The 15,324-nt window shown below is 48.4% G+C and overlaps 1 protein-coding gene across 1 annotated transcript; it reads left to right on the forward strand.

Annotated features, from left to right (window-relative positions):
- Positions 1-1,168: 1,168 nt before the first annotated feature.
- Positions 1,169-14,770, forward strand: LOC144719987 (steroid 17-alpha-hydroxylase/17,20 lyase-like). Its single transcript, XM_078596381.1, has 8 exons — positions 1,169-1,919; positions 4,172-4,310; positions 6,175-6,419; positions 6,615-6,701; positions 7,338-7,535; positions 8,438-8,607; positions 9,754-9,857; positions 11,384-14,770. The coding sequence occupies exons 1-8, from the start codon at positions 1,458-1,460 to the stop codon at positions 11,638-11,640; spliced, it is 1,662 nt and encodes a 553-aa protein (XP_078452507.1). The 5' UTR covers positions 1,169-1,457; the 3' UTR covers positions 11,641-14,770.
- Positions 14,771-15,324: the final 554 nt, after the last annotated feature.

Raw genomic sequence — 15,324 nt, forward strand, 5'->3', positions numbered from 1 at the left:
GTTGCAACTGTTCTAATTTTGTTGCTTAATTACTGTTACAATTAATGCAGAGGGGACCATAGGCTCATTGACTTGTCATTTTATTTCCATGGGGCTTTTATTGTACCTCCATCACGTGTGATGGTGGCTGTGTGGCGCATGGCCTGTAAATGCAGCGCAACAGAGGCAGCGAGGTTTGATGGTGATCACACAAATTTCGGCGAAACCACCCAATCCGTGCTCGTCAAGGTCCCCATCTCCTTGCTCGCCAGTGTATGATGGCAGTACTTACTTACTTACTCCTCTTCGCTCCCTGTAGAGCATAAGGCCGCAACATGCCAGACGGTCTTTAGCAGCTTTCTCTATGATGGCAGTACAGCAAGTGGATTCATGTCAACGTGTACGTAGATTGAATGTAACCTCCCTCTCACGCAAGTGGCTTTTTCTCCGGAGACTGGTTTCCCCCCGCATGCATAAACTCTCGTTCAGGGAGTTGGCCGTACACAGGGCCGGATTAAGTTAGTGCGGCGCCTGTAGCATATGTTATAAAGGAGTCCTAAATAATAATAAAAAAACACATACATATTAAAACACATACATTGTTTACCTATACAGCCAGATAATACTACAAATCGCTAACCTTAAACACCCAGTCGTTCATAAAAGTTGAAGGCGGTATAGAACTATAGTAATTGAGCAAGTGCGGAATCACTGCACCGGAATTTATAGCTTGAAATAATTTAGCGCGGGGCCCTTGAAAGTGCGGGGCCCGTATCATTATGTAGCTACTTTTGCTACGAGGATAATCCGGCACTGGCCCGTACATCGCAATCATGGACCACCACGTTTGAGCAATCTGGGCACGGGTTCTCTCTGGCTGCATTCCCGCTTTTCTGTGGTTTCCTGCGCCTCTGCGCGCGCGGCAATTGTGCCCACTGCACGTTTCGACGCTGTTTTGCAATGCGATTTGAAATGACGCCTCGTATTAAAATGATAATAATAATTAGAATATTATATCGCATGTGTGACTTTATCTCTCATACACCCCAGCCCCGCCCTCGATCGCCACCCCACACTACATCTCTGTCCCTCGCCTGCCGCCCGCGTTCTTATCTCTCGACACCAAGGTTGTCGCGCGAGCATAAAGGTTCAAGTGCGTGGGCTCAGAGAATCACGCTCGCTAATTCTTCACAGCGCGCGCGCAGAACACGGGAGGCCAAGAGAACAGAGCAAATTTAGCGGGGGAAAGGAAACGTGGAGAGACGGTGACTCGAGAAGAGATGAGGCAAAGCGAAATATAGCACGATTTGCAACAGCGAGATAGGTGCAGAAGACCACATATTAGCCTTCATCACATTTGAGACAGATTTAGATAATTTGGAGATAGGTTACAAAAAAAAGCTGGGATCGAAACCAAGATCCTATTTGACAGCACCGGCTCGATCACGCACCGGTTCAGACTACAGCTCCTGCGAGCCATGCTTCCCCTCCTCGACCTCATCACCATCTCCGTCCTCATCATCATCGTCGTCGCGATCGTCGTCGTGGCGTCGTCGCTGGCGAGCAAATCTCCACGGGACGCGGCTTCCCCGAAGCCGACCCCGAAGCTGCCCTCGCTGCCTTCGCTGCCCGTACTGGGCAGCCTCCTGAGTCTGCGAGGCACGAGTCAGCCCCACGTCCACCTGGCTCAGCTGGGCCGCACGCACGGCGCCGTGGCACGGAGTCTTCCGCGCACGGCGGAGCGCGGCGGCGGCGACGGCGGCACTTCGAGAGGAGACTTCGAGGACGGTGGCGGAGGGGAGGAGGGCGGAGCGGCGAGGAGTGGCGGCGCCCTGGCGCTGAAGCTGGGGGCCCGGCACGCGGTGCTAGTGACCAGCGCGCAGCACGCTCACCACGTGCTCATCAGGAAGGGTCGCCAATTCGGGGGCCGCGTGCACGCGGTGAGTCGCGCGGGTCCGCGCCGGCCACGGCTGTCGAACCACACAAAATCGATTCGGCGGACACAATTCCATCCTTCCCAAATCGGTCCCATCCGCGCATGCAAACTTTACAATATATTTCGTTGCACATCCCGTCATCTAAACCGGCTTTAACCAATGCTGATCAACTGTCAGATGGGTCTGGCGAGCACTCTTTCAGTTAGATATAGGTCCTAATTCTAGATTTGAAATTTTCGTGACTGCAAAGATTCATATTCTTTGGAAAATTTGGGTAAAGTCACGTAGGTAAAACATTTAAATAAATTAAATCACGACGTTTCGGGCGCAACACAAGCGTCCTTCTTCAGGTGGGGAGAACTTAGCGAAAGCACACCGCTTAAGTGTGTTGACACACGACGGCGGCTTAAGTGTGTTGACACACACTTAAGCGGTGTGTTTTCGCTAAGTTGTCCCCACCTGAAGGACGCTTGTGTGGCGCCCGAAACGTCGTGATTTAATTTACTTTAATTTTGTACCTACGTGACTTCACCGAAAAAAACAAAAAGTAGATATAGGTCCTAGTTCGATGCAAAACTATATAGTGCTGTATTTTAGATGTTTGCATATCTAGTAGAGGGTTTATAAACATCTGACAGTTCACCAGCATTGGTTTAAGCGAGGCTGACTGTTGATTCGACATTGAACGTTGAAACGGGTTCAGGATTTTATTGTATTGTATTAAAACAATGCGGTTGTAACGATGCACTCCCACAAGGCTGCGTGCTTGATTGGGATGTGTAAATACACTGTTATTATATATGCGGGGTTACATATAGGGAAAGAAAGCATTTTGTCTGATTATGTATCTAATTACTGAAAAGATTATCAGAGAGCGATATGAATGGCCCCATGGTTTAAGGCGGGTGAGGAATTTCCCTGGCACTGCTGGGTTGTTTTTTCATCCCCACGTCTGCAAGTTCAGTCGTAGTAACAGGCGCTGATTTGACACTCCACAGGGCTGAGCGTGATTCGTGCTTGAATGGGAGAATACGTCTGCAACTGCAATTTGATTATTTTTCTTTTATTTTCAATAATTTTATTATGTATCCTGTTCGCAGCACGTTTTGGCATGGGCTTCGTGTAAATAAGTTTTCCTTTTGTTAGTTTCATTTCCTCCCTACAATGTCCTGTTACTGCCGCCACAACCGACAGCAGTCTTGGGCTGTGGTTGTCCTTGTTAAAGAGCAGCTTAGCTCGATGAGCCTTGCCGGGATAAAATAAAGTCCGAGCCTGAATAGCAGACACTGTAGGGATTGTGGCTGGCTGCGTGGTGGATTGGAAATGGAAGCATGGCAATGGATTCTTGATTCTGTCTATGCGTGGTGAGTTTTGATCTGGGTTCGCGGGTTTCCTTCGACAAGAAAACCTCCCTCTCATTATTGGAATTCATGGCCACACATGCCATTGCAGCAGGACCCTTCTATAGAAGAGATCTGAGACTCCGTGAGGTTTATAATAATGCATTATTATTTCAATATCACCTATTATGTGTTGAATTATATTCAGCGATGTATCATACCTGACCATGCTCGTCATTGCAGGCTGGTGAATCTCTTTATAGTTCATCCTCTTCCACTGGATATTTGACAATCAGCATGCTAAAGACGACGCCTATGTCGTATGGACGAACAGCAACATTTCTTAGGACGATGTTAAGTTTCGCGGGTAATAGTTTCAAACCTCCTCCCTGTTATGTGTGCTCTCCCTTGTGTACACGGTTACTTTGTACGCACACTTTTCTGACAGGCTACTTTAGATCTGAACTTGGCTACAATCTCCACGTGGGCCATGCCACGGCCTTCCGGTTTGATTCTCACTTTGCTGCAAAATGAGACGTCGACTACTGTTTTGACAATTTCACGGCAAGACAGGATAAGCGATGCTTAAGTCCAAAAGAGAACATTACGGGTGAATGTTTAAGTTACGATTCAGCACAAAACCGCTTCTCTGGGAAGGACGTGTGTGCAGGATGGCTACGAGCCAATCGACGAGACAGGCATTGGCGTGTTCTCCACTAAAGAGAATTCCAAAAGGCAAGATGCTGGTATATTGTCAGGCTAGATCTTGGTGGTCGCCTGTCGACTACGCAGCAACTGCGGGATCTGTTAGAGGAGAGAAATCCCTGGCAATGAGCTACAGCGGCATTAACAGCTTTTGGGCACGAAAACGGCGTGATCTTGAACTGTCGCCGAATGCTGTAACGACGCGACCAGGTGACCACAGACATCCTGTCGAGGGGAGGCAAGGACATCGCATTCACGGACGTCGGGCCATCGTGGCGCTTCCACCGCAAGCTCGTGCTGGGCTCCCTCTACACGAAGACCGGCGGAATGGGCGCGCTCGAGAAAATCGGTAACGTCACAACCGACGTGTCCAATCGGTAACGTCACAACCGACGTGTCCAATCGGTAACGTCACAACCGACGTGTCCAATCGGTAACGTCACAACCGACGTGTCCAATCGATAACGTCACAACCGACGTGTCCAATCGGTAACGTCACAACCGACGTGTCCAATCGATAACGTCACAACCGACGTGTCCAATCGGTAACGTCACAACCGACGTGTCCAATCGGTAACGTCACAACCGACGTGTCCAATCGATAACGTCACAACCGACGTGTCCAATCGGTAACGTCACAACCGACGTGTCCAATCGATAACGTCACAACCGACGTGTCCAATCGATAACGTCACAACCGACGTGTCCAATCGGTAACGTCACAACCGACGTGTCCAATCGATAACGTCACAACCGACGTGTCCAATCGGTAACGTCACAACCGACGTGTCCAATCGGTAACGTCACAACCGACGTGTCCAATCGGTAACGTCACAACCGACGTGTCCAATCACAAGGGGGCCACGTGTGTGTTATCTGACCGTCCGCACGTGCGACGACGATCGTCTCGGCCAATCAAATAGTATGGCCGAGACGACGTGTGCATTAAAAATGTATTATTGAACCAAACGGCACTGTGCATCAAATACTTTTCCCCCGTTATATTTAAATTGTGCAACTGTGTCATGAAAGCCACATTTTATTTCATACCTTTGTGAAGGTATGAGTGTTTGAAGATTTTCTATTTTTGGGTGCAACTGCATTGGCAGCGGTACACTCTTTTATATATATATATATCAATTATTATAAAAACGTTCGTCAATAACACTGCGGCCTTGTAAGGAAAAATGTGTGCACAGTACAATCAGCAACATATTGGGCAATGGGCTTTCTTCGTATAATTTTAGAGATCAGCCTCTGGAAGGTCAACAAGCAATCAGAGGGCCCTCCAATGTTTTTGGGATTTTTTTTTTGAATGGCTGGAGAATATTAGTAAAATACCGAGCTGATTTGGATTTAAGAACGTTGTAGCTTGAATGCCACCCAGTGTAGATCTCGTCATAACTTCAGCAAGGTGAAATGCGCTTTAAAATACATCTCACAGTGACGCGTTATGTAAGGGGCATCGAAGGTGAATCTCAGAGCTGAGTGGTAAAGAGGATCTAGTTTATTAAGGAGTATTTGAACCTGGGGGGTGGGGAAGAGAGCCCAGTTTTCCACCCTCATGAGGCCCTGTCAAGTCGAGCTCAGGCTGCTGTTCGCAGAATTTCTGTACCCCCCTCCCCCCTGCATTTGGTAATCGGCGCTTTGTGTCCGGCTTGCGTTGAGTTGTAATGAAAACAATAGCAACGAATAAAGGAGCGATACCTCCAGCTCATCTGTAGGCATCACAGGAGTGAAATTGAGGTCACATGGAAGCGTCAACAATAAATATGACGGCAGGTGTTGTGGGGACAGCAGTGCTTATTTTCATAAGAGAAAACTCATTTCACATTTCCTTCGTTTAACATATCCTCAATAAGTGAGTGGAAGATAACAACAGAGTCGATCGAACATGAAGCCAAGGTATTTGTAGCAAGTTGTCTCTTCGATACCTTCACCACTGAGAGCTGTAATCACACTAGATAGAGACAGTTGATCTTTCTATGATGAGCATAACATACGTTTACTAGCATTCACAAATTTGAGTGAGATCAGTTAATTATGGGAAAAGGTTACCACCAGCTTGACTTTCCTGTGACCAAAAGTGACAGAATTATCTTCAAACAGGTTTATCTCTGATTGATTGAAACCAACGACCAAGATCATTAACATATTTCCATACATCTTGTGCGATGTATATCACACGGCTCCACCGAACCTCCTCCCCACAGTAATGGAGGAGGCGCTGGCGCTCATATCAGCACTGGGAGAGACGACATCCGACTCCACCAGCAGCGCCACGAGCGACCCGGAGCAGGAGCTGTCCCGCGCCTCCACCAACGTGATCATGCGCCTTGTGTTCGGCACGCGCTACTCCCGCGGGGACCCCGGTCTGCAAACCATGCTGGACTACAGCCGCGGCATTGTGGAGATCGTGGCCAAAGACGACCTTGTGGACATCTTCCCCTGGCTCAGGGTCAGTGTTCTCCTCGGCTTCACTGGGTCTCGGTACTCCGACCTTAACCCACACCACGAGTGCATTCGTACTGTAGGCTGACCTCCCTGGCATTACCTCTCGTGGCCACTAGTCCCCTCACACCACATGCAGGCTCTACTGTCATTACAAAAGAAATAACAATAATAATTCTCTCTTCCGTCGTGTCCTGCTCAGGTGTTCCCGAGCATGTCGCTAAGGAAGCTGCGCGCATGCGTGCGCGCGCGCGACAAACTCCTTGAGAAGCAGCTTCAAGAACACAGGGTGAGCAAGCAACTCCATCCGATAGAAACGTCGTGATCTATTATTTTTCTACCCACGTGACTTTACCGAAATAACCAAATAGTATGGATTCCTGCAGTCACGAAAGCTTCAAATCGAGAATAAGACCTATTGTTACATTTAATCGTGCGAGTTTTGGCGTTTGTTGCGCTTACCCCCCCCCCCTGCCCCCCCCCTGCCCCCCCCCCCCCGCCCCTCCGTATCGACGTCTTGTTCTCTGCTTCGCTCAAACCCGTCCCCCGGTGCGCTCCCACCGCGCCCCTACTCCCCCACCGCCCCCCCCCACTCCTCCAACCGCCCCCCACTCCTCCAACCGCCCCCCCCACTCCTCCACCGCCCCCCCCACTCCTCCAACCGCCCCCCACTCCTCCACCCGCCCCCCACTCCTCCACCGCCCCCCACTCCTCCACCGCCCTCCACTCCTCCACCGCCCCCCCCCACTCCTCCACCCGCCCCCCAACTCCTCCACCCGCCCCCCACTCCTCCACCACCCCCCCCCCCCACTCCTCCACCCGCCCCCCAACTCCTCCACCCGCCCCCCATTCCTCCAACCGCCCCCCCACTCCTCCAACCGCCCCCCACTCCTCCAACCGCCCCCCACTCCTCCAACCGCCCCAGGCAACTTTCCAGGAGGGCGTCACGCGCGACCTGCTGGACCGCCTGCTGGAGGCGGCACGCGTCTCCCCGCCGCCGCCGGGCGTGGAGCTCACCGACGACCACCTGCTCATGATCGCCGGGGATATCTTCGGAGCGGGGGTCGAGACGAGCACGACGGTGATGAAGTGGATCCTCGTCTTCATGGTGCACCACCCCGAGGTGCGGCGAGCCCACCCCCCCCCCCCCCCCACAGAGTCAGGCAGCAGCTCAGCCCGTTCACCACGTGTGTTCGTGTGTGTATTTGTGTGTTGTCGTGCGTGTGGTGAGTGTTGCGGGGAGCGGTGGTGCAGCGGTTAGCGCACTACGCTGCGCTACGAACCTGGCGACACGGGTTCGATTCCCGCTCACGGGCAACACCACCGGTGACGATTGTCTGAACCGGTCCTGGCCCTCCCCTAGGTATACTCGGCCTCAAATGAGTACCTGGTGCGGTGTGTAGTAAACATCGACACTGGGGGAGACAAAGGCGGTCGGGCGTGTTGCTGGCCACCCATCCCTTGTGTGCCGTGCCGGCCTTCATAGGTGCTACTATTCGCTAACAGCACTTGCCCCAAAAAAGGCTATACCGGGAGATCTTTGTCTTTTGGACAAAATCACTGACGAATATCTGAATCGGTACTGGGCTTCACAGCCAAAATTAGTTGACCGTGGACAATTAGACCCAAGCCGAAACGTAACATTTCAAAAATTATGTTTAAAAATATCTACTTTTAATTTTTTATGATAGAATATAGTGTTGTCATCAGTATGACATAAGTATACCAAGTTTGCAGTCGATGCCACATTGGGAAATGGGTTAAAATTGAGTTACAAGATTTGACGATGCAACAACAACAGACAGAGTGAGTTAAATAAAAGCGTGTAGTTATTATAATAATAATAAAAGCGTGTAGTTACAACAAAAACATCAGCACTGGGCAGACAAAGGCGGCCGGACACGGTGCTAGCCGCACCGCTGCCTCGTGCGCGGCGTCGTCCTTCATGGGCTCTTGCCAACGGCACTTGCCCCGACAGTCTTGTCAAGGCTACACACCGGAGTCCCTTTATCTTTGCACTTGCAGATTCAGGGCCGCATCCACGCCGAGCTGGACGAGGTGATTGGACGCGAGAGGCCCCCTTGCGGCAGCGATCGCGGCAAACTCCCCTTCATGGAGGCTACGATCAACGAGGTGCTACGAATCAGACCGGTCGCTGCCATCCTCATCCCGCACGTGGCCATGTGCGACACCACGTGAGTTGCTGCGGCGGTTGTAGCACTGGCAGCATAAGAGGCCGTCCATAAATGACGTCACGCACCTGGGGGGGGGGGGGAGGTCAGACATTTGTGACGATGTGTGGCGGGGTTGAGAAATGTGACGTCACATAAAAATGGGCAACTTTAAATAAATATAGACAACACGTTCCGCTTAGTTAAATAGACGTTTTAATAAATGTTTTCTCCTACAACATCAGAGTGCAGCGGCACATTAAATACGCACTACGATGACGAAAGTTTAAAGCGATTTTAAGCATGTTTTTTTTTTTGGGGGGGGGGGGCAGAGCTTTATGACGTTTTATTTGACGAAGGGTCTGACTTTTTGTGACGCCGTGTGACGATGGGAGGGGGGCGGTCGAAAATCGTAAAAAATCGCGTGACGTCATTTATGGACGGCCCCTAAGGATTAGGATTGGTGGATTCATATATTTTGCGGGGGGGGGGACGATGTTTGTATTCAGACGCTATTGCTTTAAAGCTTCGGCAACTCGAAGCACTTATGTCACATCCACGTCTCGAACATTCGAAGGGGGAGCCCCCAGTAGCGGATGTCTCTGTGTGGCACAAGGTGATTTCAGCACAGGCTCGCCAGTTGGCATCAGTCTGCAATAATTGGTACGTGTAAAAAAGATGTTCCATCCCGAGGGAAATAACAGGTGAGATATTCTAACAATTAAATATAGTTCCCACCTTTTTAATAAAAATCAACTCGAGCGTGACATTTGGGCCATAAGTGTATGGACCATCTGAACAGCCTCAGAAAGTCACAACAAAAGTTGTAATCTGCTTCAATAATACCGCTGAGAAACATCGATCTCGAAGGCCTCCTGTGGCCTAAAGGGCAAACATGTTCTAGTATGTATTACTCTATTTTACAAAATGTATATTTGGCAGTAAAATGTGCTTATTAATGTAGCTGTGGAATAGTTTAAACTTCACCAAGTCCCATCAGCAAGGCGTGGTCCTAAAACAGATGGCAATGAGTGACAAAATCACGAAAAGAGATTTTCAGCGGGTTTGATATTCATGAACTGCAACAGGAGGTTGTTTTTCATATTGATGTCACCGGGTTTCGTCTTACTCGAGACTCATCAAGCCTGCTTGTTGTCGTTGCTTTTCAAGGATCGGAGAGTTTCCTGTGAAGAAGGGCACTGAGGTCATCGTCAACCTGTGGGCTGTCCACCACGACGAGAGCCTGTGGGAGAAACCCGACGAGTTCAATCCCGGTACAGAAAATCCATTGCCATTTCCCCCCTGCCCCATCTGCTGTGTTAAAGCTTTTGACATTATATTTCTGATTCTACACATATATATTCCAATGCACAACCGAGCCATGCCGGAGCAACGCCATGCCAAGCGAACTTGGCTCAGGAGGCTGCAGTAACATTTCTCATTGACGTCACCCTCTATTCAGAGGTAGTGAGGCCAGTTTTTCAGGCTTTTATTCAGTGGACTATAACCTTCACCGCGAGTGCCCTCTGCTGGCTTGGGTCAGATGTGCCAGTGGAACGGAGGTATTGTTTGCCTAGGCAGGTCTCAACTAGGAATGCTCTTGGACTATTTAGCTCGCAATATGTATGTTAACCATTGTACAAGATACAGAAATATCCACACGCTCATAAACGGATTGACACTTTTCCACATTTGGTACACATTCATACATGCTGACCAACACACAACAGCTGACAGCTCACGAAGTGGCGGTGACATCGCCTCGACGTTGTGCCAGGCTATGTGCGCTTTGAGGCTACTCATGAAGTCCCAAAGGCGGTCGCTGCTGGCAGGAGATCAGGGGACAGACGCAGGCTGAGATGACTTGCAGATGCACCACCGTTGCTCCAGCCTGTGCCAACTCGCTGGATTTTATTCGCCTGGCTCGTTGTCGTGAGCGTCGCTCCTCGAACCTCGATTGTTGTAGGGCAACTGCCTCCATACGAATGAATACACGCACATACTGACAGTTATCTATACAGAAAACGTTTAAATGATGTTGCATAATGTCCTCAGGAGGACCCTGCGTGATGTGATTGCCGTTTTATAATTGAGTATGTGAGTGGGAAAACATTACATTGCTCGAAGAAAACCCCATGCATGTAAGGGGATACCCAACCAGAGGTCAGAACACTACTTTCTCTACTGATTTCTAAAGTACGTCGATGTATCATGCTAATCGGAGGTGCGATCCATCAATCCCAACTACAGCGCTGGCAGATTCTTGGCAACATCCACCTCTTTGGGATGATTGGTCACCTCAATGCAATTGTGTGCTTTTAGCTATGAGAGGAAATTGGAGAACTCAGAGGAAACCCATGCAGAACAGGGGAAGAACATACAAACTCTACACAAAAAGGCGGCTGATATAGGATTCGAGCCCAGGCCCTTGTAGGTATGTATGTTGAACATATTTTTTACCGTACGTAGCCAACCACGCCAATTGGAGGTGCGGGAGGGGGGAGGACAACACGCTAAACATAAAAAGCAGTTCTAAAAAAATTCGTTTTAAATCTAGATTTAAAAGTGGATAGCTCCAGTGGCGTCAAAATAATGTAAGGCGGAGCGTTCCAGACGGCCGCAGAAGCGCATCTGAAAGAGCGCGATGTCGTAACCGTCTTTGTTCCATGGTTGGCTACGTACGGTGCGAAAGAAGTTCAACATACATACCTTATCAGTGTGCCACCCTGCCACCTACTTGCACACCATTTACACAGAAGCCTTAATGGGAGCTCGCTATCTCTGCACCCCACTCGTGCAGGCCGCTTCCTGTCGCCGTGCGGTCGCCAGCGCCGCTCGATGGGACCGAACGAGGGCTTCTTCCCATTCGGCGCGGGCCCACGCGTCTGCTTGGGAGAGGCGCTCGCAAAGCTGCAACTCTTCCTCTTCACGGCGTCCATCCTACAACGCTTCTCAGCGGGACCGATCCCGGGCAAGGCCCTGCCGGACCTAGAGGGGATTTACGGGGTCGTCTTGAGGCCCAGGGATTTCCACGTGGCCCTGACGCCGCGGGTGTGAGACACCGCGCAGGTGCTGCTGCTGCTAGGCCGCCTCTAACAGTCTCTTTTCACGCTCTCTGCGTGCCCCCTGGATATAAAACAAAAAAATTTCGTGTGAGAAGTTCAGTGTAAATACGATTCTGTGGGAAGTCGACGATTCTTGTCCAATGCTGGCCCCTGTCAAGGACCGTGGAATTTCCACCGTTGGTTCAGGGCCACCAATGGAAATAGGCACCTTAGCTTGTTCCATTCCGAATGTTTTGTTCGCAACTGCATGCATACATGTCAGTGTGCAGGTGTCATGTGTGTGTGTATATTTGTATGCATGTGTGTATTCGCAACACAGTCAATATTCGTGCGCCGTAATCCGGTTGTCGTGTAACGCCGCTAAACCTTGTGCCCAGCGGGGATTTACAGAATAATGAAATAAACGTAGTGCGGGGGTCGTCCCGTGTATGTTAGTCGTCATAATTAAGGGATCAGCTCGGGTGCAGGTGGATTGTTAGATTGCGGGACCATGGGAGATGACAACGGCTTGGAGAGAGACCTTCGCGCAGCAGTGGATTCTTCTTTCGTACGGTGGTTGAAAAAAGCAACGGGCTACATTTGCATCTATACGTTTTGTAAGCCATTCCACGGCATTCGAAGGTAGCTTGAGTGCAGTCCGCCTGTTACACCAGAAGACGCCATGTATCGGGCAGTCAGCAGTGGTAATTGGTTGATGATCACATTTATTAAAATATGTAAAAACAAATTTGACTGTACAAGAAAAATTACGTAGCAGGCAACATCTCGAAAACAGCGTGTGTAAAAAGCGCTGAGTAGAAGCTGAAATGGCATCAAAATAATGATGGAATAGAGAGGTGAGCGAGAGCAGGCTGAAGCGCTTTTCAGAAGTTAATTTAATGATGTGCAGAATACCGATGTGCCTATAAAAGAACGTCTTTAATTAGTGCATATTGCCTGCTATGACGCATGGCTCATATAAACATTGTCACGAATACATTTGTTTTTCAAAGTGCACAAAGAACGGAGAGACGCATAGTTGGAGCTTCACGGAGAGACGAGACATGTCAGTAGGGACGATGTTCGGTGGTTAGGAATAAGAACCGTGGCGGCCAGGTCAAGGGATGCAGTGAGAGGATGTCCACCGAGATGGGTCAACATCAGCTCGTTGGATAATTATTACAACGCAGCACAAGTCAACTAACACGTCAACGGACTCGGCAGTAAGCGCTAGTCTTGTATTTACAATCCAGTCCATACGAATAATCTGTCATTCATGTTTAAAGCGCACACACGTGTTTAGTCATATTCTATGAATACATAGCGTCAGTGCAGCGGATATTGTAAATGAAACGAAGTCGCTGGGTCCTCGTGAACATGTGAATTCGCTCTATCCTCTTGCGCACGGGTAAAACTCGAGTGGGAAAACGTGTGGCACGGCTTGTAGCGCGAGATGGCGAGGGGGGAGCTGCAGGGACATGCTTCTAAGGCGGCGGTGACGTCATCTCATCACGGTTGAGCTCCGATTAGCACACGGTTGGCTACGTACGGTGCAGAAGAATTTCATCACACGTACAAGGAAGCGAAAAGAAAAGCGGCAGCAACTCTGGGTTTTTTTCTAGATTTGAAGCTTTCGTGATTGCAAGGATTCATACTCTTTGTTTTTTTCGGTAAAGTCACGTAGGTAAAAAAATATGAAAACAACTCAATTAAATCACGACGTTTCGGGCGCAACACAAGCGTCCTTCTTCAGGTGGAGACAACGTAGCGAAAGCACAACCGCTTAAGTGTGTGTTTTAGCAATTGAGATGTAGCGTCGCTCTTTAACAAAGAAACAAGTGATAAAGACTGATGTTAATTATGGCTGTTTGGATTTAGACTTAACATCCAAGAAGATGCAACAGTTGCAAAAGCATCTTCTTGATGAGATCTTTCTGTTCGGATGTTAAGGCCTTAATGATTCACGTACCGTGTTCTATTTCCTGTGACCCAGGTTTGATCTCTTGTCACAAAGCACAAAAGTGGCAATGGTATTAGATGCTGTTTCAGACCTTCCCAAAGGTGACGTGACAAGGACACACCTCCCCTTTGAAATGAAGACCTTAATAGATTCTATACTCTTTGGTTTTATCGGTAAAGTCACGTAGGTGAAATAGATTAATAGATTAATTATCACTAACATCATGTGTCTTACAGTCTATACGTTTAAATGCGTGATCTGGTGCTTTCTGTATGTGTCATGAAAAACACTCACAGTGTATCCCTGACACGTGTCAATTACTTTTACACCTGAGAGTTAAAGTGAATACGTATATGGGACTTTTGTTTTAAATGTTAAGCAGGCGAAAACTCTTGCAAATAGTGACCGACCCGTGTCACCATATTGATAAAATAAAACATACTACACTACAGCAGAGCAAAAACAACGTCCATTTTACAGGGGGGGTAATATTGAAAATTTTCAGAAAAATATATGAATAAGCTACAAACAATGTCCAATTGTTGGCCCAGACAAATGACTTTTAACGGTCATTTATGATGGACGGATGATTACCCACTCTCTAAAGTGTGAAGATGTGTCATATGCAGGAGACTCATCACTTTCCGGGGGTGTTTTCGCAAAGTGACGGCTTGAGGCCCTGCTGCTCTTCGTACGAGCAAAGAGATACGTGTTCATCTAATGACAACGTGATCTGATAATCGTATGATTTTACATCTTTAATTAGCGCCGCATTTAGCAACTCTACGTTTAGACCACACCGCGTTATAGCTGTTGCAATCAGCAAAATGTTTCAATATTTTCAATGTTATTTTCTCGTGTGTTTCATTTTTGTAAGCATTAGCTAAGCAGCTGTTGCAGTATATAAATACGTTTCGTCCATGCTTGCATTTAGTAGAAGCTTGTCCGAGAACTGGAAACATTGCATGCAGTGGAAATCTTGCTTCGTATCCCAAGGTTTATGTTAAATAATGATTATGCTGTGTGCCCGAATATATGAAGATTAACTCACATAAACATGTTGTACTTTTAATATTTGCTTGTGTTCCAATAAGACGCATTTTTCTCACTCTTAAATGTATGTTGAACTTCTTTCGCACCGGACGTAACCAACCGTACTAATCGTGTGCTGCACAATTTACACATGTTACAAGCCATGATGTTTATCCGTAGTTATTCCACACTTGAAACTGCTTCTCCGAGTCTTGGGCATGAACTGAGAACCCTTAAAACCTTTTACATTGCCTATTAGCCAAACGGCTTTCTGGGAATTGCATTCATTTTTTTTTAACAGCATTGCTTTAGTACATGGCAAACTGTGGACAATGTTCGGCATGCTAAACATCTCAAGTGTAAGCTCCTTAATAATGCAGAGGTACGAGGACATGGCGGGCAATAATGCCAGAGTTTAAGGGAAGTGTCGTGCCCTCCGTGACACCCTTTTGCCGGCAAGGTCAAAGGGAAGGCTCGAGACTAAAAGCGACCCAAGAAGTCGTCGACGGCTGTGAAGGCAGACGAAGGCTCGCAGATTGTTCACCATCCGAGAGTAACCACAGGATTTATGAAATTTTTTATTTTTTTTAAAGATGTTCCCCATCATTTGGAAGAACGTGTTGTTGCCTTCCAGAAGATGTAATAGCAGTCACTGGGTCAAATAGGACATTGTGCTGTTTTCCACAAAAATTAACCTCATCTACA

This window comes from Lampetra planeri, chromosome 7 (assembly GCF_965212315.1).
Source record: "Lampetra planeri chromosome 7, kcLamPlan1.2.h2, whole genome shotgun sequence".
Lineage (NCBI taxonomy): Eukaryota > Metazoa > Chordata > Hyperoartia > Petromyzontiformes > Petromyzontidae > Lampetra > Lampetra planeri.